General features: G+C 39.4%; 1 protein-coding gene across 1 annotated transcript; it reads right to left on the bottom strand.

Annotated features, from left to right (window-relative positions):
- Positions 1 to 504: 504 nt before the first annotated feature.
- On the bottom strand, positions 505 to 25,377 carry ALG5 (ALG5 dolichyl-phosphate beta-glucosyltransferase). The gene is made up of 10 exons (XM_054813625.1): positions 25,245 to 25,377; positions 24,120 to 24,291; positions 23,150 to 23,196; positions 22,409 to 22,477; positions 20,993 to 21,085; positions 19,360 to 19,473; positions 17,977 to 18,036; positions 14,592 to 14,743; positions 2,988 to 3,073; positions 505 to 1,781 (listed from the first exon to the last, which is right to left on the bottom strand). Exons 1-10 carry the CDS (start codon positions 25,314 to 25,316, stop codon positions 1,669 to 1,671), a joined length of 978 nt encoding a protein of 325 aa, XP_054669600.1. The 5' UTR covers positions 25,317 to 25,377; the 3' UTR covers positions 505 to 1,668.
- Positions 25,378 to 25,427: the final 50 nt, after the last annotated feature.

Genomic DNA, 25,427 nt, shown 5'->3' with positions numbered 1-25,427 from the left:
ACAATTGTTAAAGGAGAGTGCTGAATAAGGAGAGAGTTACTGGAGAGTTCATCTGTAAAGTTTTGAAAAAACTTTGTGGAAAATGCACACATTAATTAAAAAAACATTGTAGATTTAGCAACCCCCTTACAAGCTTTGGCATCCAATTCGAAATCTGAATTTTTTTAAAGAAGATGTACCAGTTGTTTACTTATCATGCAGAAAAAAATGTATGCCCTAAGCCTCATCACTTGAAAAAGGTGAACTATTTTGGTTAAAATTTCAAATAAGCTCAATTTTAAGGTAAGACGTGAAGAAAATTTTAGGAATCTGCTTTTGAGAACTGGCTGGCAACTTTACTTAATTATAGGCAGAGCTATCAGGGCAATTCACTTTACCAAAACTGTGAAGCCAGTATTTTATTCCAGCAATGGCAACGAGGAGTCATGTGACTGATTCTGCAGAAGTGATAGAGATGTATGTGGAGTAGACACAAGAATAAAGCCTGTGAAATCAAACTGAAGATACTTTTTGAGAATTTATTCCAACACTTCCATTTATAGAAATCTGAGGTAATCCCAACAGGAGTGAGACTGAACTCAATATTGCAGAAGGAATAAGAAAAATCACCAGTGAAATCACAAGTGAAAGTACACCCATACACCGTTCATTCTTTAAATCTGTTCAAACTTGTACATGTTTCTGAAAGAAAGATTGGCTTAGTTTGTTGGCAATCCACAACTGCTTTGAAGGCACTACTGAAACTCGGTACTGTAACAGAGTATGACGTTACTGAAGAAAGACGCAAGACTCCTCCCTCCCTCTCTGATCTCAGTTGAAGCATAAGAACTTCAAACTGGCATTGCTAATGCACAGGCCCCCAATGTACATTTGGTTTCATTTTTGTATGCTCTGAATTAGCTTTCCATAACCTTTTCACTACAGATTTGGAGATGCCAAGGACTCCTTGGCCTTGAACACGCAGTATTAATTAGTACATACGAACAAAACATATTTATAAAAGACAACATTTTGAAACGCAATGTGCTTTCTCTTGGACCTTCTACAGTCTGGAGATGACCTGCAGTTTGATCTCAGACAAACTATTTCAGCTTCAGACAAAAACATTTGGAATGTCAAGAGACTACTGCAAGTTCTTAGAACAACCTTATGAACACCACCATTACAACTCAGTAAAACCCATTAATGTTTCCCATACCATTGAATCTAAACATGCATCATCACGAACCATGATTGATCATTACAAGTTGCAATATGGCCATAAATTTCCAGATACTACAGAAACGAATGGTTGTGGTCATTTACAACACAATACTGCACCTTGTAGAATAGAGTGGCTCTTTTTAATATGTATAAGGAAATTCCATATGTATGATGCAAAAGCAGATATATTTATTTGAGTGAATTTATAAGACATGTTAAAGCTACTATTTAATAAAATAAAAACCTGATTACCAGATAAGAAAATCTTTTTGGAAATGCTTTCTCTTTTCAAAACATTGTACAAATTCCCTGCTGACAATGTTATAAAACACAAACATGCTACAAAAATGAAACACACAACAAGAGCAATGAAGAATTACCTCAGCTTTCATCACCACTTCACTTGATTGAAACTGTTCTCATGTTCCATTAAGTATAATAATATATTTGGAAAATGTAAATAACCTAATTACATTTTCTTGTTTCAAGCTGCCAGGCACCAGTCATATATCGCAGTCGTATAAAAAGAAGATCCCTGCCCATCTGCAGCCAGCTCCAAAAGGGAACTAACTTAGAACCTGTGATTAATGAAGAAGAAAATCAGAAGGACGTTGTTAGAAAAAATGAGCATTGGCAAGACGCGCATTTAAGTAGTCATGAACCTCTGCATTCTCAGCACATTCAGCTCCACAACCTAGACCTTAACATTAATAAAACTTTATATTGCGAAAGTTATTGCTTTATAGTAATTACATTATACCATAAGTGGGAGATTCTAGTTTGCAAGCAGCACAGTAATTCCATGTACGTCACAAGATGCATAGTCTTCTCTGCGACAAGGCTTTGTTCAAGTAAATAGGAACCTGAACAGCAATAATTAAGCAAATGATTTCTTAGCGACTGGAGAAGAGGACCACCACCTGCTGCTGTCTTACAGCAATAATATGAATGTGCCAATCTTCAGGAGAGGTAAGGAACCCACACTATGAAACCAAGCCCTCCTCCATCTTTGCTAAGATTTGTGTTAGCTGCAATATATATGTGGAACTGCACTGAAAGAAAACACTGCTTTTCTACTAAAGTTGGCTTAGGATGTTCTTTACTTGCACCCTTCATCACCACTGCAGTTCATTATACTTCTGTTGTTCAGGGGTTGTGTGGAGGAGAAGAGAGACAGATTAAATAAAGAAAAAACCATGAAAAGTTAAAAAAGAAGGAACTGCATTTGTTGGGAGGCCAGAAGTAAGCAGTACCTCTTAAGTTGGCTTTGCTATGAAGAAATATGTGTGGAGCTATACTTTCCAGTAACCCAGTAACAAAGACCTCCCTACAGGTCTGAAAGAACATCGCATCTTAAGAAGAGAGGGTGCCCTAGAGGAGGCCTTAATAGATGGGCTGAGAATTTTGGAAGGCAAGACACAGTGAAATGGAACTGAATCAATAAACAATGATGGTCAGACTTCCTGTACAGTGTTTTACAATTACAATATTTTTATTAACATGTTACAGCAAGAGGATGTGCCAAAGTAGTGCTCTGTCCCAGCAGTATAATTACCTACTTTTCTCTCCAGTGGGAGTGCAGAGTTTCTCTCCCTTGCTACCTCCTCACCTACTCTTCCTGTACTGTGCCATGTCAGAAGGCTGGCGAGGACACGAAATTCAAAATTTGTACAGAGAGAAGGCTGTGTGTTATCAAAACTGGGTAAAATATGGGAAGACTTTCAGATATTTTATTCTGGATTGACATGTAAGGAATCTTACAAGAATATAAACAATTTCCATACCTTCAATTTCAGTCCAGTTGACAGCAACTTCTGCTATAGGTATTCTCAAGTGCTGAGCTATATAAAGAAGTTCCACATCAAACGCCCTGAAGTAGAACAGGAAATAGCAAATACAGTCACACTTATTTCTAGAACAAAGATGGTGGCACTGTTAATTAAATCCCTAGCCTGATTTAAGGAGGTTGGTGTTCAGTTATGAAGTTGATACCAATGCTCTACAGGTCAGATGAGCAGGAAAGCGAAATTAATTTCCCTGATTGAACAGCTCAGAACATAGCCAATATATAGATTACAATCATAGAATCATTTAGGTTGCAAAAGACCTTTAAGATCATCAAGTCCAACAGTTAACCTAACACTACCAAGTCCACCACTAAACTATGTCCCTAAGCACCACATCTACACTTAAACACCTCCAGGGATGGTGACTCAACCACTTCCCTGGGCAGCCTGTTCCAGTGAGTGACAACCCCTTCTGTGAAGAAATTTTTCCTAGTATCTAATCTAAACCTCCCCTGGCGCAACGTGAGGCCATTCCCTCTTGTCCTGTCACTTGTTACTTGGGAGAAGAGACCAACACCCACGTGGCTACGACCTCCTTTCAGGGAGTTGTAGAGAGCAAGAAGGTCTCCCCTCAGCCTCCTTTTCTCCAGGCTAAACAATCTCTGTTCCCTCAGCCGCTCCTCATAAGACTTGTGCTCTAGACCCTTCACCAGCTTCATTGCTCTTCTCTGGACACGCTCCAGCACCTCAATGTCTTTCTTGTAGTGAAGGGCCCAAAACTGAACACAGCACTCGAGGTGTGGCCTCACCAGTGCCAAGTACAGGGGGATGATCACTTCCCTAGTCCTGCCGGCCACACTCTTTCTGATACAAGCCAGGATGCTGTTGGCCTTCTTGGCCACCTGGGCACACTGCTGGCTCATATTCAGGTCCTTTTCCCCTGGGCAGCTTTCCAGACACTCTTCCCCAAGCCTGTAGCGTTGCATGGGGTTGTTGTGACCCAACAATACTTCACCACATCCTGCTTTTGAAAGTATATGTCATGCTGTGCTCAGACTACTGCTCACTTTTCATCCTGTCACAATCATGATTTAGACATTTTTAAAGACCACGCAGTCAAACATGCAGTGTCAATCTACATCTCTAGTAGTTTCATCAAAGGGGATGACTACCTGCTGTGGCTTTATACAGATCTGATGCTTTCTCCTTGTACTTTCTAAGTCAAGAATAAAGGCAGCAGCCCAGAAGTGATTTGAGAAGTGATTTATGTTACTGTGCACAACAGAATCTGAACAACAGTTGTGCTTTACCCGCTGACCATTTAATGTACAACACCAAAATGTTCTTGAGAGACCTGTCTTTTTTGCTGGCACAATTGTTTGCAGGTCGTGTGACAAAATGAACTGGGTATGTGATCCTACTCTAAGTCATCTGCTCCCCCTGCCCAGTTTGTCCAAAATATGCTTTAATCCTCTCAGTTGTCTGCACAGAGAATTGTGTGTTGAATTCTTGCAACTGCATGCTCAAGCAGGCCTTCTGGATCTGAGGTACTGAGGCTACAGCTTGTAACGCTTATGTAGAAATCAGCATATGAAACTACCAGTACTACTATTGACAAGGGTGAATGCAAATCACTGTTATGAAGATTCTGGTGATTTTGGTTAAATTTCTTAGATTTACTGATTGCTAGGTCTTTTTTCACCCCCTCTCTGTAGTCTTCAAATGCCAGTAGGGGTGTTCTTCTTCCTTAAATGAGTTCTAGAAATTGGAATTTAAGCTAAAGAGCCCCTCTCCCCCCAATAAAAAGCTTTTTAAAATACCAGTCTGTATTAGAAAAACTGTCAATGGTCATCCACATCTGATTTCTACTAGACTCAATACATATTCAAACACAGAGGTTTTTTACCCAGGGAACTAAACCGTGAACGTTAAGGAACTGGAAACACTTTAGCCAAGCTGTTGGTAAGGTTTCCAGTTTGAAGTCAATGAAACAGATGTTCCAAACCAGTTTCCGTAGGTCTTGAAAATGCGGCTGTGAGGTAAAACTACTCCACATTTTCTCTCAATAACTTCATAAGTTTAGAGTCTCCATAAATTCTCATGCCTAAGTCCAAGACAATTTTCTTTTGAAATGAAAAAAAAAATATTTTGCCACTGGAGAAAATGTATACAATAAATATAACATTATTTGTTCATGCTTCAAGGGTTGCTTGAATTCAAGTCACTGGTAATCCCATTTAACAGTACAGAAAGGGTAGAAAGGGACAGACAGGTGATCGAGAGCAGGCAAAAAGACATGCTTCAGTAGGTTGCTAGCCAAGTTCAGATGTTACTTCCTTCCACTTCAAGCTACCCTCTCCTTTTAAGCAGTGCAGTGCATTTCTGCAAAACTATTAATGAATGCAAAACCAGAAGTCCACATCGGCATACGCACTTCGGTGCACACTGGCTTGCTGGTGAAATCATTACCAAACATGCATCAACCTGAACTCACGCTGTACGCGTATGTTACAGGAGAACTACCGATACCACTCTGGACAGCACTAAAACATGCAAAGGCAGCATAAACAGAGATTATCTACAGAAACTACAGTTATTGTGTATAGAGAATTTAGAACCACTTTGTAAATCTGATTTTGATTGGGACACAGGCCTTTTAACTGTCACAAAAAAAGTTACAGGAATAATTTATTTTTTTTTTAACCTCAGTGAACTGAATCTGCTCCTAGCAGCCTTGCCATTTCGCTGTTTTCTTTAAATGAGGGTTGAATATTATTTTATTAATTATACCATGGTCTCTTCTACTGAAGCTGTATTATTTAATTTTTGGCTGACATTTTACATTTCTAAGTCAAAAACCCCATGTATTCACCTTTGAATGTTTATGAGTCATGTATATTAAGACTAAATCTAATTTTGTAATACTTACTACTTAAATGACTAAAAATCTTAAGAGACACAGAATAATTGTCTCATGAATTATACTATATGAGCTGCTCTAAAAATATTACTACATAAAGTATTAGCCTAGTGAACTAATAGTTATTTGCAACAATTCCTATGGACAACCAATTACTGGAATGTCAGCATATACATCACAGTACAACAACATTAAATAGTTTGGTGAACTACAGTGCTTAAAGTAAAAGATTAAAAGCAGAGGAATTAATCAGGTTGAACACTAATATTGTTACATGTGGTTGTCATTTGTGTAACAGTGAACATATCCAGAAATTAAAAAAAACCCTCAAACTATTCAAAGCTGAAAGGAGAATGATTTCTGTGGTATATCGCTGGGTATATCGCTAGTATATACCTTTTTTCTTCCCCTGTTCCCCATCACTTTTCAGTACACCTCATACACGTACTAGAATAGCTAATCGAGGAATATAGATCTCAGTGTATTCAATATACTGCTAGTATTACACCCATACTGCAGATCACCAGATCCAGATGGTACAGAAGAACCATACAGAAGTTTCCATAGTCAGGATTTAAGCGTGGGTATGTTAGCTGGAGCCTAACCTAGAGGAGATCAAAGCAACACCAGTGGATGAGTTGGTGAGTGCAATACATGTGTTTTGACATGAAGCCATTTGTGACTAGTTAACATGTGACAGAACCGCTCTTAGAAATAGCAGGGAATTATTCACACCATGTACTTCACTGGATCCTGCTGCAGAGACTGAAAGTAGGCACCTCTGGGGAGGGAGGACGCAGCTCAGAACACCTAAGTTTGGCTCCAGCCTGAATGAATTCAGGCTCCAATCAAAGCACCCAAAGTTAGACGCCCAAAAACATATGGTGCGAACAATTTCCCTATCTATTTCTAAGAGCGGCTCCATTGTGTGTTAATTAACATGAAGTGTAAAATACAGAAAAACTTCTCCATGTGGCTGTGTTTACGCTAAGGAGTACTTTTGTTTAAGTTATAATTTAAGATGATGCTGACTAAAATTCAGTTGAACACCAAGTCGGTAGGTATTTAATTGAATTCAACCCTTTTAAATTGAACCCTTAAAATGCTTCAGCTTATAAAATATCTATCCTGCAAAATTATTCTGTATTTTAAAATTGCACTAGGACTCTTTTTTGCCTGGTCCAATATTGTTTCAAATATCAAAATCAGGCCTTTGGTTATACTGTTTTAACTGGAATTCAGGACTTTTTGACACCCAAGGTATGGTTTCCAGCAAACTCTTAATGGGCGGAGAAAACTTTCAGTGGCCAAAGAGGTCTAAGAATGAAATACAATGTCAAGTGGGTTAGACTGCCAGTACTGCTCTAGCTGTACTGGGGCTTTTGAAAGTCCACGTGTGTCCACCAGGAGCCGGATTTTTTACAAGACAAAACAGACATAGTTATAACAGCAAAATATTTTTGCGTTGATTAGATGTTCATAAACAATTCTACTTGTTGTGCCCAATACCAGGGAAAAACAATTCATTCCACTGCTTGTGTTGGTCTACAATGCCAAAGGAGTGGAAAAAAAATCCCTGTAGCAACATGAATGCTTATTTTTCTGTAAATTTTGTAAAGAGACTCGCATTTAGAGATTAGTGACAAACTGGAGAAACAAACATTAATTTTTTATATTGAGTTTTCGTGTTTTAAATGTGAAACAGCATGGCTTGCTCAGTGCACACAGCAATTTTTATAGACAAAAGTAATAGCAACAATTTGATCTAATCAGTGATCTGCTGAGTTGCATAATATCATTATAAATTGCCACTTTACAAAAGCATGTCAATCAAACCAGGACTAGAATTCTGTTTTGAATTTCCCCTCATTTTATTGATATTCCAGGTAGGATAGTATGTCTAGTAGTTCTAGGTAAGGAAAGACATTGGCTGGCTGGAAGAAAATTTTGATTTATTTTTGTAGTCAGAAGAAATCAATGATCAAATTTAGGATAGGAAAATTCTGTCAGTGAGACCATTTAATTTTCCAGTTTTCCTCCTGTGCATTAAAATTTAACATAAACAGTTACATTTCTCACATCAAGACTGTAGATGCAGAACTGGAGCTTCTTTTGGAGTCTGAAAGTGAGTAATTCCAACTGTATTATGTTTTTAAAATATCCCTTTTAATTTTCTTTTAAGTTTTAATTTAAAAAATGTGCTCCATCCTTTTCTGAAAAATACATTAGTGGTGTAATCAGATTCAGAACCTAAAACACAAAGCATATGCTCTCTGTTCAAAAGGTTGCTCTCATTTCAAACTAATGTCAAAACTTTGCTATTTAGAAAGTAAATTTCAAGAACGTTTGGTTTGTATTCGTATATACAGTGCCAGCTCTCCAAAGGACAGTTAAACAAAAAAGTCAATGAGAAGTCACCAAAAAAAGCTAGTTTAGGATGTAAGCATGATTTCTTAGTATCAAATATATAAGCAGTTTCCAGTATCTAATAATTTTCAAATGCTTTCTAAACTTTAGCATTAGATTAACAAAATATTCTAGGAAATATCTTGGTCTTTCTTTAAAAAGTGTTACATGATCCTTATTATCATAATGGTAACAGTATTTTTCCCCATATATTTCAGTTTGCTTTTAAGATTTCCTAAATATAAGCACCTATAAAACAAATTTAGCACAGCAAGAAGAAAACTGTGGTCTCAGTTTTCTAGCATTTTTAACATTAAAGAGGTGATAATCAATTCAATGTCAACTGGAATAGAAAGAGCATGAAGAAAGCAGAAAAAATTGAAGGTCAAAGCAATTAGGTTTTCATCCTTAATGCAGCTGATATTGGGTTATTTCCTCAAGATTAAACTAATACCGAAACTGTCAAAGATGCACATAAGATCACATAAAGGCAGATCTTGACGTCCTCGCCTTCCTTTTCATACAGAAGGTGACTACAGAAACACAAGACTCCATTTTATTGGTGGTGCTGGTGAAACACTGAAAACACCATATGCATTTATTTTTGGTGTCTCTGATAGCTATCTAAGTATGGAAACTTAGAAATTTTTCAGCCTGTCCAACCTAGCAGCAGGATAGCTGTGTTATTTACATTGACATATCTATTATCAGAGTGTAAGATGTTCAGCTTCAAGACGAAGACTGTGCTCCTAACACTTGCTCTTTGAGTGAGGTATGTTATCAGCCTGCTGAGATGTAGAAATAAAATCTGTATTATTTTTTGACTAAGTATTGCTCTGCCTTTTGAAGCAGTATTGACAACATCCAGCACTTCAAGGCAGTTTCCCACTGCCCAGTGCTAATCTAGCACTGGTGCTCTCTTGTATGCAATATCACTACTGGATTCCTTTATCCAAAGGCTTTCTGTCCACAGAAACAATGGGCACTGCCTGTATAGCCCAGAAAGCCAGCTACCTTTGATACGAAATTGCTTCAGTAGTTTTGCAAACCGCATTAAGTTCAACAAAGCCAAGTGCAAGATCCTGCATATGGCTCAGCGCAATCTCAAACACCAATACAGGCTGGGTGCAGAACGGATTGAGGGCAGCCCTGAGAAGGACTTGGGGGTATTGACTGATGAGAAGCTCAACACGAACTGGCAATGCGCACCTGCAGCTCAGAAAGCCAACCTGGGCTGCATCAAAAGCAGCGTGACCAGCAGGTCGAGGGAGGTGATCCTGCCCCTCTACTCCGCTCTTGTGAGACCCCACCTGGAGTACTGCATCCAGCTCTGGGGGCCCCAGTACAGGAGAGACATGGAGCTGTTGGAGTGAGTCCAGAGGAGGGCCACGAAGCTGATCAGAGGGCTGGAGCACCTCTCCTATGAGGACAGGCAGAGAGAGTTGGGGTTGTTCAGCCTGGAGAAGAGAAGGCTCCGGGGAGACCTAATTGTGGCTTACCAGTACCTGAAGGGAGCCTACAGGAAAGATGGAGAGGGACTGTTTATCAGGGAGTGTAGTGACAGGACAAGGGGTAATGGGTTTAAACTAAAAGAGGGTAGATTTAGATTAGATGTTAGAAAAAAATTCTTCACTGTGAGGGCGGTGAGACATTGGAATAGGTTGCCCAGAGAAGTTGTGGATGCCCTCTCCCTGGAAGGGGACACAATTTGTTTTTTGCAGAAGCCTCATCTGTCCTGCCTGCTCAAGTTTCGTCAGGTTTAGATTTTTTGAGGTACTACAGGGCTAAGTGAATTCTTATGTAAGGACATAATAAATATTTAGACTAAACAGTAATATGTAACATGTTTACTCATATTCTTAATATAAAATGGCTATCCCAATTTCTGCCCTGAGCTGTTAAGCTTACTGCTCAGTTAGAATATAAATATGCACACAGAGTGGACAGGATTTGCTTCATCGCATCTAGAGTGCATCTACTTGCCATCTAGCTTCCCTTCTTAGACAATAGAAGAAGGGACAATTTTAGGGTATAATTCATTTCATCCTCATATACACCTCTAAAAAACATCAGATGAAGTGCAGACTGTTTTCTGCCCTCGACTATAAAGGGACTCTGGACATTTTGTACAGAAGGAGCTATCTCTACTGTAGACGACTGAAGTTAAGCCGGATAAATTCAACTCATAGCGTAGTAATAGGTAGGAAAAAACACGTCAGGTTGCTGGTGCCTGAACTGCATCAAAAGGATAAACTATTCAGTAAATCCTGAAAGTAGTGGGTTAAAAGAATCATAGAATGGTTTGGGTTGGAAGGGAACTCAAAGATCATGAAGTTCCAACTCCCCTGCCATGGGCAGGGACACCCTCCACTAGACCAGGTTGCCCAAAGCCTCATCCAATCTGGCCTTGAACACTTCCAGGGACAGGGCATCTACAACCTCTGTGGGCAACCTAATTACATACAAAGGAATTCAATGTATGGTTCTATGGGATGAATGTTTGATATCCCTATATAATTTCCAACTGCAGTTATCCCAACTGTCTGTACAACAGACAGTTCACTTACGACTACTATTTCTTTTAATATACCCACTTCCCCCATGTAGTTATACCTCCCCATCTCCCAGTTTATTTCCAGATCTTATAAATATTAACTGGGAAAGCGACAGTACTCTGTTTTGTGCAACGAAATGTTATCTTCTGGTTACACATGCTAAACAGCTAGCTGTGAAGCTGATAACTTTTGAGTCCTTATTGTAGTTTTTTCTTCAGCAGTGGCAATAATCGGAGTTTCTCTCCTCTATGGGGGTTTCAGTTTCCACAAAACTTGCCAAAGCTTTCAATCTTAAAATCTCTACTGTTCTGTCAGATTTGGTTTAAATTAGCCGGTAAGCATTAAAACTAGGGCAGGGAAGCACAGAGACTGCTGAAGGACAGATGAGGATAAAAGCAGACGATATATTGCCTGTTTTGGCAGAAAATTAAATCAAATAAAACCCCCTCTATTGTTTTTTAGGCAAATTTGTGACTCTGAAGTATCTGAAGAGCTGTTTATTGGAAGAATTTGAATTATTCTTTTCCTGACAAACAAAACCTTCTTCATCACTAACCAGTACATTTCAGATAAATAAGAAAATACTCAGGGGATTACTCTACGGAATACTGTAAATAAAAGAGCAATAATAGCAGGCTAATTCTATAGGAGCACATACAAGCACAATGAACTAACACACCAAGACATGAAGACCTGGTGTGTTCCACACCAGCAATATAATCACTATAAAATAAGTTAGCAATATCCCTTTTTCATTGCCTCTATTCCTGGATAATGGAGTAAAGCACAATTATTTTTACTCTTTTGTTCCTTTGTTGCTAGAGAATCTGAGTAGCAGAAGAAAGCTTGTTAATTTTTTTTTAAATAAAAAACTGAACACTTTACATAATATGTCTGACCAATAAGTGCAATTATATTAAAAATCTTCAGTTTAAAACAGATTGAAGATTGTATTTTTACAGATTAACCTAATTACCTCATTAATTTCTTTCAGTATTTCTTCTTGAAACACTTAATTTATAAAGTTAAGTTAAATAGGGTAATTTTGAGATGTGCATTTCTGGGCCTCGCATGTGTGTTTAACCATGTATTTAGAAAATTCCTGTATATGAAACGTACAGAACTTTATAGATCCAGTTTGGGTTTGGAGGTAGCAGCACAAATCATACTTCTGGCTCACCTATAGTTTTCTTTAGGGCAATAAGCAAACCACTCAGCTAGGAAAGTGATTTTTTCTGAATACTGCTGCTCACAGTTCCAGATTCAATTCCACAGAAGCTCTACGTGCCACACCAGATTTGTGCGCCCAAAAACTACCTTCGCAACCCCATGCTGGAGGAGCAATACAGTTCAACTATCACTGCCAAAGCTCAACCTAAAACTAGATGCATTGGAATTGACTGGGACTGTACGATTACACAGATTTTTGTATGGGAACACTGTTCAGTAATTCTGTTCCCTGTCAGCAAGCAGTGGCCCATGAGAAATTTTCTTGGATGAAGACAATAATTTGAAAAGATTTGATTATACTTAATTAAGCCATCCTTTTTAGCAACGGTTGTGGTGTAGAAAATTTACAGAAATTATGGTATTTGGGTGGAAACAGTGTTTCAGTCCCATAACAGTAGTCATGGTTGTATCACTCTCGTAAGGAAACTGTTCTAGCTGAATTACAATGAAAGAGAGCTCTAAAGTAATTCAAAGACTATGCATCATTTTCTTGCTTTAAATTAATGAGATCTATCAGTAGTCCTCTCATGAAATAGCCTAGCAAGAAAATAAGCAAAGAGTAGGCATTTCCTTTCACTTTGTGCCTTCAGCAATTACAAACATCTTATCAGATATGGATTTAAGGCAAAATGTTTTGGTTAAACAGCACTGAATTTTGAGGTTGTAACGCATAAACATAGACTGATAAAATTTTGAATAATAACTAATTGTATTTGGTTTGTGTGGCAAGGTTTTGGTAGCGGGGGGGGGTGTGTGTGTGTCTACAGGGGTGGCTTCTGTGAGAAGGTGCTAGAAGCTTCCCCTGTGTCTCATAGAGCCAATGCCACCTGGCTCCAAGATGGACCTGCTGCTGGCCAAGGCCAAGCCAATCAGCGCCTCTGTGATAACATACAGTTAGAGAGAGCATTTGCAGCTGGAGAGAGGAGTGAGAAGATGTAAGAAACTGCAGACACCAAGGTCAGTGCAGAAGGAGGGGAAGAGGTGCTCCAGGCACCGGAGCAGAGATCCCCCTGCAGCCTGTGGTGAAGACGACCATGGTGAAGCAGGCTGTCCCCCTGCAGCCCATGGAGGAAGGATGAGGGGGTGTAGAGATTCCACCTGCAGCCCGTGGAGGACCCCACACCAGAGCAGGTGGAGGCACCCAAAGGAGGCTTTGATCCCATGGGAAGCCCAGGCTGGAGCAGGGTCCTGGCAGGACCTGTGGCCCCGTGGAGAGAGGAGCCCAGGCTGGAGCAGGTTTGCTGGCAGGACTTGTGACCCCATGGGGGACCCACGCTGGAGCAGTCTGGTCCTGGACGTCTGTAGCCCGTGGGAGAGACTCACATTGGAGAAGTTCATGAAGGACTGTCTCCCGTGAGAGGGACTCCATGTTGGAGCAGGGGAACAATGAGAGGAGTCCTCCCCCCGCAAGGAGGAAGGAGCGGCAGAAACACCGTGTGATGAACTGACCGTAACCCCCACTCCCCGTCTCCCTGTGCCGCTGAGGGGAGGCAGAGGTTGAAGCCGGGAGTGAAGTTGAGCCCGGGAAGATGGGAGGGGTGGGGGGAGGTGTTTTAAGATTTGATTTTATTTCTCATTCCTCTACTCTGTTTTGCTTGGTAATAAATTAGATGAATTTTCTCTCTAAGTTCAGTCTGTTTTGCTCATGATGATAATTGTTGAGTGATCTCTCCCTGTCCTTATCTCGACCCACGAGCCTTTCATTACACTTTTTCTCCCCTGTCTAGTTAAGGAGGGGGAAGTGATAGAGAGGCTCTGGTGGGCACCTGGCCTCCAGCCAGGGTCAACCCACCACACTAATAATAATAACTCTTAATTTTCCTTATCATAACAAGAGCTTCTCTCCATTTCTTACTCTGCTTGCATAGCTCCTATCTGGAAAAGGAGAGAGAACTCTCACAAACCGAGAGTGGATTACAACGCAATCAAAAATTGTTTGTTTGGAATTTCTTTTAGAGGTGAAAAGAGTTATTGAATTTTCCTTTTTTTTGCTCCCCTCTCCTAATCAATTACCAGTTGCTCCGACAAGGCAAAACCAAACTGTCCTACCTAGTATTACACAACTCTTTCTATACCACATGGCAAAGTAAAATGAATTTGTAAGGAGTCAATTGTTGCCATCCAAGACCTCAGCAATGTAGTCCTAAAATCCTTCCTGCAGTTTATATTGGATGCTATTTTAAAATCAAGACTCAGTAAGCCCATCTGTTCCCCTTCTCCCTATCATCACAGGAAGAAAGAATAAAATTAAATACTCAACTGTTTCTTAATTAACATCTTAATAATAAAACAGAATTCCTTGCAATTACCTGGATATTTTAGCATAACAAAAAATCTAAATTGCCATGCAAGTAGTACTATAATTGGTTAAACTGAGCAGCTAGGATTTACACACAGACATCACATGCTTCACAGTAGCTGCAATACTGAAATTACTTTTTCAAAACCATGTTCAGTTAGGAAAAAAACAACAAAAGAGAAAGAATTTACCAGCGTTCTATATGAAGAGTTGAGAAAGTCCGCGCGGCAGCTTCTCTGGTTAAAAGTTTAAATCCGCACTGCGTGTCCCTGATCTCTTTGACACAGAGAAACCACACAAGGAAGTGGAACCCATACATGAGAAGAGTTCGAAAGTAAGAGCGCTGTGGACAAAAGGCAAGAAGTTAGATGGTTTCATTTAAGTGATGAGTGAAGTGTTTGAACTGAGCTGGCTTACAGGGCAATAATCCTGTTTCATGATAGCTTTCAAAGTTTGTAAACTGCTTTTGTTTTGCACTGGAATGAAACCATAACTTTTCAATTCTTACAGCAAAACAAAATTACAGCTGAAAAGGAACGATTTTCCAGTCAAGCACATGGTTAGTATACTGGCCTAGGATATGAGAAGTCCAAGTTCTTTTTTCTGCTTTCCCTAATTCAGAGCAGCTTCTTGTTCTGGATAATGCCTTATTAAGTGAAGCAGGAACCTGCACCTGGATTTCAATTAATGAGTGGGACAGCCATAGTATCTTCTGCATGATTCCCTGGGAATTCTCCCAGGAAGAGAAGAGTGGAGGAGAGGGATGGTATGCCACATGCTCTATTCCACTGGACACTTACAAGCTATTTTTTCCTTCTGTCTAGTCCTCTTGTTTTCCTAAAAATTGGTTGAACAGGTCCAATAAATCCAAAAGTTACCAGGACGAACAGTGGAGAATAAGCCAGCAGGACTGCATAAAGACTTCTACTCCTAAGAATACACACTAAAAACTAAACAGGTTCCAGCTGCTACTCTGACACAAAACATAATAAAAAAAAGTTTTACATTGTAAAAAAAAAAACCACAAATGGGAGCATCTCTTGCTGTTTGCCACCCACTTCTTTCATTCAAGACTGAATGATCTCCAGAGCTTGCACACACCAGGTTAAGGCACTTAAGGGAATGCAATTAAGAGAATGCACTTTTTTGCAGTATATGATGGACCAAGTAAAAACAGGACTAAAATAACAGCTGCTCGGCAAGATAATATTTCATTTTGTATTTCCAGCAATGTTACACAGTCACTTCTTTTGTTCTTTTGCTTTCACAAATATATTTTATGTTCCTGGTACATGTTCTCCCAGCCTACTCTTCGGTTACATTTTTGTTCTTGACATAATAATCATACAGATAAATTTGTCCATGGAATCCAGAGGCTGGACTCTGGGTTTGTAGAGGTCCCTCCTAGTCTTTTATTCAAGGCAGCTCCTAAACAACTAGAACTCTGATCCCCAAATTGCTTCTGAACTTAAATTGAGCTTAAGACCAGCAGTAAGTGATTGCATCTAAGATTGAAAGCCAAATACCATGCAAAATATTTAGGAGCCAACAATTTAACTGGTAAGCATCGCTGGGTGATAAGACATGCCTTTAAAGCCAATAATTTCAAACCTCACTTGAAAAATGAGAAGATGCTCAGCTTATTATGTAATAGCCTTTGGCTTAAGGAAATTCAAATTCATAGCTTGTGCCTCTCAGAAAAGTGCTCTAGCCCTAGGTTAATGGTGGATCTGGTGTGGATTCTTTCTCTTTTGGTGAAGGTGAACCACTGTGACCAAGAACACAAGGCTACTAGTCCCAAAAGGGAAGCTCTAAGAGGCCGAATGACTGTCAGCCAGTGAAACCGTGCACTTCGCAAAGAGGAGTTCCTGGGTTATGTTCATCACTCCCAAGACTGTTTATACATGTCACACTATGGATTCATTAAAGTACATTACCAATTCTGGAGGCAGAATGGAATTCTTGATGTCTTCAGACTAAATTTAAGGCTGAAATTCTGGTCTTAATAAATCCCATACGGCTGCTTATCACATCTTCATTCTACGGTTATAGACGCTACTAAGCCCAGAGAGAAATCCCAACTTCTCAGATTATTCTGCAATATTTTTATACCTATTCACTACACAACAGTCTCTTCCCAATGTGGTAAAGGCAGTCTTTCCTCTCCAGTCTAGGGACAGCTGGGTGATGAAATGGGCTACATATTTCAGAGAGGTACTACCTAACCAGTTGGTGATTCCTTCATTAAAAAGTCAGAAATATGGGGAGAAACAGGAAGCAAAGAATGGACACATCCTAAAAATTGTACTTTTGCATTAAAAGTCCTGTTCCAATTCCTTTCCCTCATATAGCAAGACCTTCAAAGATGAAAAGAAATATGAATGCACTGAAGAAAGTTTATCTATATTCAGTACCTGACCACACAATGAAGCATTTTTTCTGGGCTCAAATTTATCAGCTACATGGTCTCCCTGTAGTAACAACATTTCCAGGATTCACTGGCTGCACAGGTAACAAATAACTGCAAATGGTATATTCTGTGCTACAAGCGTGCAAGTACCATGTCAAAGATTTATCCTAATATCTGATAATGCTGAAGGTTTTGGATTTGTGGTGGGTTGGGTTTTTTTTGGTTGGTTGGTTGGGGTTTTTTTTGGTGAGGATGCTAAAATACACGCAGCAGTATTTACAAGAACTCTTTCCAGTGAGCCACTCCAATACTACCTGATAAACTACATGAAAAAATTAAAGATCTACCGGGGCTCAACACTACCAGTGTAACTTCTTTTGAACTTTTGTAACTATTTTAGTAGTTGTGTATGTATTTTAGAATCATTTCAAATATTAAACATCAGTATAAACAAAGCTTACTCTTGAGAACATTCAACATGATGAGCACATCCAATGATGATGAAAAAATTAGTCCAGCAATGCGTCTGTTGCAATACAAGTTCCATGCCTGTGCTTTGTCAACTACTGTCTGCCAAGACATCAGAAAACCAGATGCGAGATAAGAGTGTGCGCCTATGCATCACTGTTTATTCCACAAGAGCAACACATAGAACAGTACTGTTGTGTGTTCAAAACTCAAAATTTTACTATGAGTAATACAGAAAAATTACAGTACTTTCCCATGAATTGAGATACTCTTCAAACAGTTTGCTGCTAATTATGCCTAACTCATTTTAAACAGGTTTCAAGATCTGCAGATCAAGCTCTTACACTGGAAGGGAATCAATAAAAATGAACTCATCAGTTGCCTTCCACTCCAGCCCCAGTAATGGCTACTAGGTACCAATTCTGTCAGGGATTAGAAGCTCTGCTTCTAAGATGTTGTCAACTAGGAAAGTTAAATCTATAAATTGGAACACTAACTGAAAGCAGCTCAAAGTGCCTGAAATCTAGAACACATCCTTTGTATATGATGGAGCACACGCTACATTTATGACAAGCATTTCCTATTTTTTAGCTTCCATTCTTTTACAAATATGGATTATTTACCTGTAAAATCTGTAGAGTGGAATCAAATAATGTCAGCATTTGAGTATTAGTAAACAGCAGGAAATGGAAACAAACCTTTGCTATTGAGTCCTTCTCCAGATGAGCCCTAGAACCACAGGAAATAGCCATCTGGTTCTGCACAGGAACACAAATTAAAGAGTTATTACTTAAACTAACATTTTCTGAATCAGTGGAATCTTGCGTTGAGAACAGTATAATAAAAAACTTCAAAGCAGTATACTTCTCTGCTTCCTGTAGCTGCACTTTTTCTACTGCTAGATTCTGAGGCTAAAATCAGTCTTTTCTACAATTAACAGATCTTCTAATGTTTATTACATTTTGCACATGGTGCATACAAATTGCTGTAATTTATTCAGGTCTGGTTTAGCTTACATTGTTCCTCTGAGGCATGCATGCGGTAAATGTGTTAAACAGCACAGATAAGCATTCAGCATTCCCAGGCACTTAATGTTATAATGTATGTTTTCCCTAAATATTGCACTGTGGAAGGGATAACAGAATAAAGTATTTGTTGCACTGATGTACATTCAAACAAATCAAATGCCATGGTATCAGCCAAAAATATAATCTCAAATTAAATCAAAAGACATGATCAAAACAAAAGGTTTAAAATTATTCTCACACTACTACTTCTCACACGGAGTCTCTCAAATCTACTACATTTGAGAGTAAATCTACTACATCTGAGAGTGCAGGACTGATGCTGGAGAACCAGCAGCCGCGGAGAGCATCAGGGAAACACTGCCGCCCTGTGGCTCCCGCACTCATGGTCCTGGGCTCCCAGACTGCGACCCTTCGCAGAGGCACATCCCTCACAGATCCCGCTGGAAGGCTGCACATTGCTTCTGGCACTTTGGGAAACTAGATTCAAGTACCTCAACCATCTGCATTTAAGCAGAAAATAAACCTCAGTTTCTTCAAGTCTAGGACCCAAAAGAGAATGACTATGCAGGGAGGAGCTCTTGTTCCACAGGTTTTTGAATTTTTTTAAAGTTCTTCCTAATACTGTCATTAAACTAACAACTCTGAGAAAAGAGTACCTCTATAAAATAGGGTGAAATTAAGATGCATCCTTAAAGGTATAAGGATGACATCAGATAAAAGGAAAATACAAAACAGTTCACAAAGAAAAAAATGTTTTTTAACTGAGTAGGCAACACATGGTATTTATACAGAGTAGCACAACTTCAAAGGAAGAATGGTAAGTAGAATATTATATACTGCATTGAAATAGGCACAGTGAATGCAAACGGGGTAAGAACCCTGTGGAAGCTACCTTCTCACAGCCCATTCTTGCAGCTTCTAAGCTTATACCAAGGTCTGCAGACTTACACCTAGGTCTTCAACCAGACCTCAAAAAACTCAAGTTGAAGAGAATTATAAAAATCAATCGGTAGGCATGTGTATTCAACTAAAACTACAAGAATTTATACTCACAGGCCATGGCTGAAGATTTTTTAGACCTTCTTCTACTTTTTCAATATCTGCAAATTTTGTAGCTCCATCTGCATCAGCCATAAGAATTTTTTTCCCCCGAGAACTAAAGACACCCTGCAATCAAAACAGTCAATAAAAATCAACACCTTTGAAATCAGTATTCATCTTAAGCCAGCTGCAAGACACTCTAAAAACCTAATGTAATAACTATAACAGTGGTATCTCAAAGATTGAACACAACAGGTGTTAATATTCTGCTACTAACAACAATTTATCAATTTATATGGTAATTACATCTAGAGACTTCACAAACTGAGTAGTGTCCCACAGCGACAGACAACGCACCAACACCAAAGGTCATCAATCCCTCTCCAGAGGAGCTTGCAAACTAAAAGCTTTGAGAAACAACAAGTTGCTACAGTTCTACAGGGGAGCACAAAGAAGCAGTGATTAGTAGCATTTGAGCTATGGAAAGGAGGATGCAGTGCTTTTTTTTCCTAACACTGTTTCAAGAGAATTCAAGAGATAAAATAATTTTGAGAAATAAGTCTTAAGTCACAGTATCACTGCAAAACACTTGCGATGCACAGGTCTCACAGCCTGTGTTGCCATATTCTTGGTCAGACATCTTTGACAATTTTTGAACGGGTCCAGACAGGAAAACAATTAGCAGAGGGTCTGCCAAAAGTACTGACGGAACCAAGCATGTGTGACTTTGGAAAAACCTGTCAAGGAAGCAGTAGTGCATACATCCACTCTACACTGCAAAAATATATCACAGAGAGTTGTTCTCCTTCTCTTGGAATAACTTCAAAAATATATCCCTTACAAAAGCTCCATACTTTCTAATTTAATGTTCTCTCCATTTGCTATAGTTACTCATGTTTCTTAAAAAGAATTAAATTGACATATTAAAGACAGAGCTTAAAATACAGATAAAGACAGTCACTGATAACCTGTAAATGACACCACTTTTTCATAGAAGTAAGGTGTCATTCATCTTAGGAAAAAATGTTCCTTCTAAATGCATAACAGCTATTTTATTTTTAGAACATGATGATTTTGTGATAATATCTACGTGAAAATTAGTATGTGAAAGCGTAAATTGTGCTGGTTCTACTACTGAGTGCAGGTGATAGCAGTGGACTTCAGTAAACACTAACTTTACTGGATGACAGTGTTTGTTCATTAGCCATTTTTAAAACCTCAACTATGATCTGGAAAGCAACATTTGCAAATTGAGCTGAATTTTCTCTGCAAAAGCTTTACTTTAATCTGTAGAGAGTTTTTTTGTTTGCTTGGATTTTTTAAACGAAAGCCTGTTTCTCAGTGGAACTAACAGGAACATGGAATTCAAGTCTAACTTTTCTTCTTTAGAATTCTGGTATATAAAAAAAAATTAAAAAAAAATCTTTGTTTTCAATCTTCTTGGCAAGAAAACACTGTTTCCAAGATCTAAAATAAACTTATTTTGAAAAGAGTTTTTGCCTTATTTTATAGAACCTGTACTCAGTTTTCTGGTAATCATTTTGTTAACATATTGAATTCAAAATGTCCATCAGCACGGATTTATCTTCTGCATTATTTGGGCACCAGTAGTTCAGACAGAGAAGGAGATGAAAGTATCAATTACCATCCTGACTGCTCCTCCTTTCCCTCGATTTTTTTTCAAAGAAAGCACTCGCACTTTGTCGATTCCATATTTCTTGCAGTACTTCATTGCAACCTGATAGACACACAAAAAACCAGCATAAAACAAAAACAGGAATCAAGGTAAAAGTTTACATTTGCTCACCCTTTTTTAAAAAAAATTAATAGCACAGAGCTATAACCACTTCAGTCGCCACAAATATATTGCCAGTGTTTGCTGGAGTCTATCTGGGAAAATAAAAACCAGTTCACACTCAACACAAGACTGGAAAAGCTAGTCATGTTCAGTAAGAATAGGATACTCCCCCAACCAATTCTAAACCCCATTACCCAAGTCCAAAAAACTCAACACCAATGTAATTTATATCACAGAATCATAGAATGGTTGGGGTTGGAAGGGACCTTAAAGATCACCCAGTTCCAACCCCCCCGCCATACTATTGCAGACCTTTTATACCAACACCAATAGTTTATTGAAGAAAAATAATTTTCTACTACTGCTACCTATTTCTCACTTGTCTTGCTGCTATCTGTGGTTTTTAAACAAAAATTCACAGTGATTTAAAATCCCATTCATACTGCAGGGATGTGCACATTTTGTTCCATGTTGTGGGGAAGAGAAAGCATGAGTTTTCTCCTCTAAGTTTTTCTAAAGGCTGTCTCAAGTCCTTGTAAGTCCAGAGGCCCATGGCCATAGTGTGCTCAGTTAGAAATGATGCTAGAAGGAATGCAAAGCAGCCAAAAATATATATGTGAGCAATCCTTAATGGACAAGCTTAATGGAAGTAAATGAAAAAGTAGCATTCATTTTAGTAGCTAACTCAAACATCTTCCAAGTAGTAGCAAAAAAACCTTGAAGTTGGCCAGCCTTCCTTTCCAGTGACACACATCAAAGTCGAAGCAGAAGAATGCAGAACGATTTTGAAAATACTACTCCTGGCACAGGGATTTTTAAATTAACAATGCCATGAAGGGTACAGGAAAGAGCTATGCACCATGTCAGCTGTTCTGTCAATCACAGTACAAATCAGCTATTTTAAAAGGCTTTTTAGCTTCCTCAAGTTCATATTCATACCACTATGCACACGGAGAATATTTTGTAAGAAATTTCTTGAAGTTAAGATTAGAATTTTTAGAATCTCAGCTACAGGAAAATGGCTGCACAGCCACTGATCAAGAATACTAGTATTTGCAAAAGAATTACATGTGTGTGTATGTACGTGTGTATGTGACATCCACAACACATATAGGACAATGACAGAAAGCATTCAGAAACATGAATTTTAACTGTCAACTCCTTCAAGTACCAAAATATAAATACAAAACATTGTTATAGCCCACAAATGCAGTACAAAAATCCATACCTCTGATTACTTGGTAAGATACTTCTTTTTCTTACCTGTGTTGTGTGATCTTTACTACCATCATCAACCACTATTACTTCATACGTGAATGAAGGATCTCGTTTCTTGAAAATAAAACCAGAAATAATGCATTTCATCCAATTTCTTAAGTAGGTAGTAGGTCTTTCAAACATCAGCATTCTTTTCTCCCTAGCAGTTTTTAACTCATTCATGGTTGCCCATAGACACCAATATGATGTAGTAAATTTGTTAAGATGGTATAATTAAAGAATTTTGCCATATTTGATGTGTGTTCCATTACATTGGCTTGTCAGTTTTCTTCAGCTACCATCTAGAATCTAGAAGTTAATTTAGATGTAAAAGATGAAAGCTCACAACAACATCACTGTTAAGAAAACCCAAACAAAACAAGACCCACGAACTTTCACAATGGGCTTTTTATCCAGAGAACAAATCCTAATAAAGAACAGATGCTTAAGAAACTTGTTGGAACAAACAAAGGTTTAGTTTAGAAAGCTAAACGTATGGTTAATCCTTAATCTCTGTATTGGAGAGATATCATGCATACAAAGATTTTTCATCATATAGTAGTATATTAAATGTTTACTTAATTTAAAAATACCTTCCTGCATTCGGTCTAAAAATAACTGATAAGAGACAAAGGTGTTACTTCTAAGTGGCTAAGTAATACTGTTTTAACATATACCAAAATAACAAAGTGAATAGATCACTAATACATAGTAAAATAAGAAATTTTGAATGCACAGTGAAAATACCTGTCTTTTTTCTAGATAATCCAAAGCTTCATCCATCATAAGAGGTACTAGAGAAAAGGTGGAGGAGGTCAGGTTAGTAGATTATAACAGGCAAAGCACCAAAAAGCACCTGCACAAGCAAGCTGAAAACAAACACAAAGCTGAGCAAATTGCTTCTTTCATACAACACTACCTCCATTAAACAAGCTTAGCACCTGCAACTCTAAGTCCTGTCCTTTCTGATTGCAAAAAGAACACTGAAGAAAAATCACACATCTAAGACAGGATAAAAACATTTCTTCTGAAGATAAGAACCAACTTTCCGTTTTGAAATATGTAATTCTCTACATAACATTAAAGGAAAAAAAAATAATCCTTCTCGATGACTGACCCTGCAAACCAGCACTGACATTATCTATTTAAGCAAGGCCTACCTTGTGTCCAGATACACTTTATTTGTCAACATCTTTCTTAGTGGAATCCCAAACCGCTCAGTATTTTCACTCACCAAGAAAAGGAATGACAGCTTGATTATTTCTATTGCATCTGAAAGCCTTTACTTTTTAGTATCAGGTACTCATATATATGGCCAAGTCAAACAGAAACCCATGAGGTCATCCTTTTTACTGCTTGTCTGAAGCTGCTGCTGTTGTTTACTGAGTGGGAAGCACTCAAATAAATTTCAAAAGTCTTTTTCTACTTTTTGCCTTACAGCATTTACAGAGGCAATGAGCAGCTATTCTGCTGGATTTCACTAAAATAAAGAGTATTTTTACAAGTGCCCCATGCTATTTTTAGCAGCAGAAATCAAGTTACACAGTGTCTTAATTTTGAAATTCAATGTACTTGGACTGTTTTCTGGAAACAGTGTCCAAAATCAGATACATAATGCGGCCTGCCTGAATCTACTGCTAACATAAACTGACCTCTGCATTATTAGAGTAACAATAGATAGATTTTCTTCTTTTTCTCAAAACAAGAAAAATCTTACACCGGTCTTCCTCATTGTATGAAGGCACAACAACAGAGAGTTCCCTTGTAGGGGGGTCATGTATACTTGGTACAGATTCTTTCCTGCCTTCAACATTTACGAAGTATTTCTCCTCTTCGTGTCGGTGAACAGCTGGCATTTTTCTGGCAGTTACATGAGCAATCATACAAATCTGTGATGAAAAAGAAATGAGAAAAATCGTTAAGCATTCTATTAAAGGTGTACCTAGCTGTTAAATGTGCTACAAGGGGCAACCAACTATATTTCAGTAATGAGGTGGGTCAGCTGTGCAGTACTTCATCCACTGACCAAAATCTTCTCATGCCATTCGATTACTCCATTTCACCTACTCTGACCACTGTCAGCATCATTGGCTCGTTGCTGTTTTCAACCGCAAAGCATATAGATGTCTCGAAAATTGTGGCCCAAGCCCTGCTGCCACTTCCCCAAGTAATCTCTACCGCACAAGCTGGTGCTGCCTCTGATCCTGCACCGAGCCACTGTCATCGATGGCACTACTCATCACCAGTCAGCCATATGGGCTTGCAAAACTGAGGCTCTGATCATTTTTGTGCATGGCTACAATAAACCTATTGAACTTTGGTTTTGAAGTACTTTTACTTGGGAGCACCATATACGTGGTACATGGGCTGCAGAATTTCACTTTCCAGCTGTTGAACCTCTCAAACTTGGGCAGTATTTCAGTCACTCAGAAACATAGAGGACTCCCAAGTGGTTACCATAAAAGCATGTTACCAGGCTATTTTACAAGACGTATTATGAAGACGAAACGCTCCATTTTTATCTTGCTTGCAAGGCGTTTCAGCCCGCACCTTGCGAAAACACATTCCCCGCATAAAGCCAGGCACAAGCACTGCCCCGCCACTCGCTGCAGACACGGGGCCAGGTGCGACCCGCACTGCCGGCCAGCCCAGGCCAGCCCTGCCGCCTCCGCAGGCGCGGCCGGCTCCCAGGGCCCGCTGTAGGCCGCCAAGCCCCCTCGGCAGGCCCGGGGCCGGGCAGCGCCCCTGCCCCACACAGCGGGGACGGGGACAGGGCGGCCCCACGTACCGCCCCCGCCCCGGAGGCCCCCCGGACCCGCGGTGACCGCGGCACGGCTCTCACCAGGAAAAGGAGGAGGGCGGCCAGGGCCGCCAGTACCGCCGCAGCTTCAGCCGGGGACAGCGGCAGCGCCATAGCCCGCGGCCAGCGAAGGGCAGCCGTGGCGGCGGGCGGCGCCCTATCGCGCAGCGACAGCGACGCGGAAGCGAACGTCTCACCGCCCGCCGCCAAGAGGGGCCGCTCCCC

This window comes from Grus americana, chromosome 1 (assembly GCF_028858705.1).
Source record: "Grus americana isolate bGruAme1 chromosome 1, bGruAme1.mat, whole genome shotgun sequence".
Taxonomy (NCBI): Eukaryota; Metazoa; Chordata; class Aves; order Gruiformes; family Gruidae; genus Grus; species Grus americana.
The sequence above is the reverse complement of the archived record's forward strand: the minus strand, read 5'-3'. Positions and strand labels throughout refer to the sequence as shown.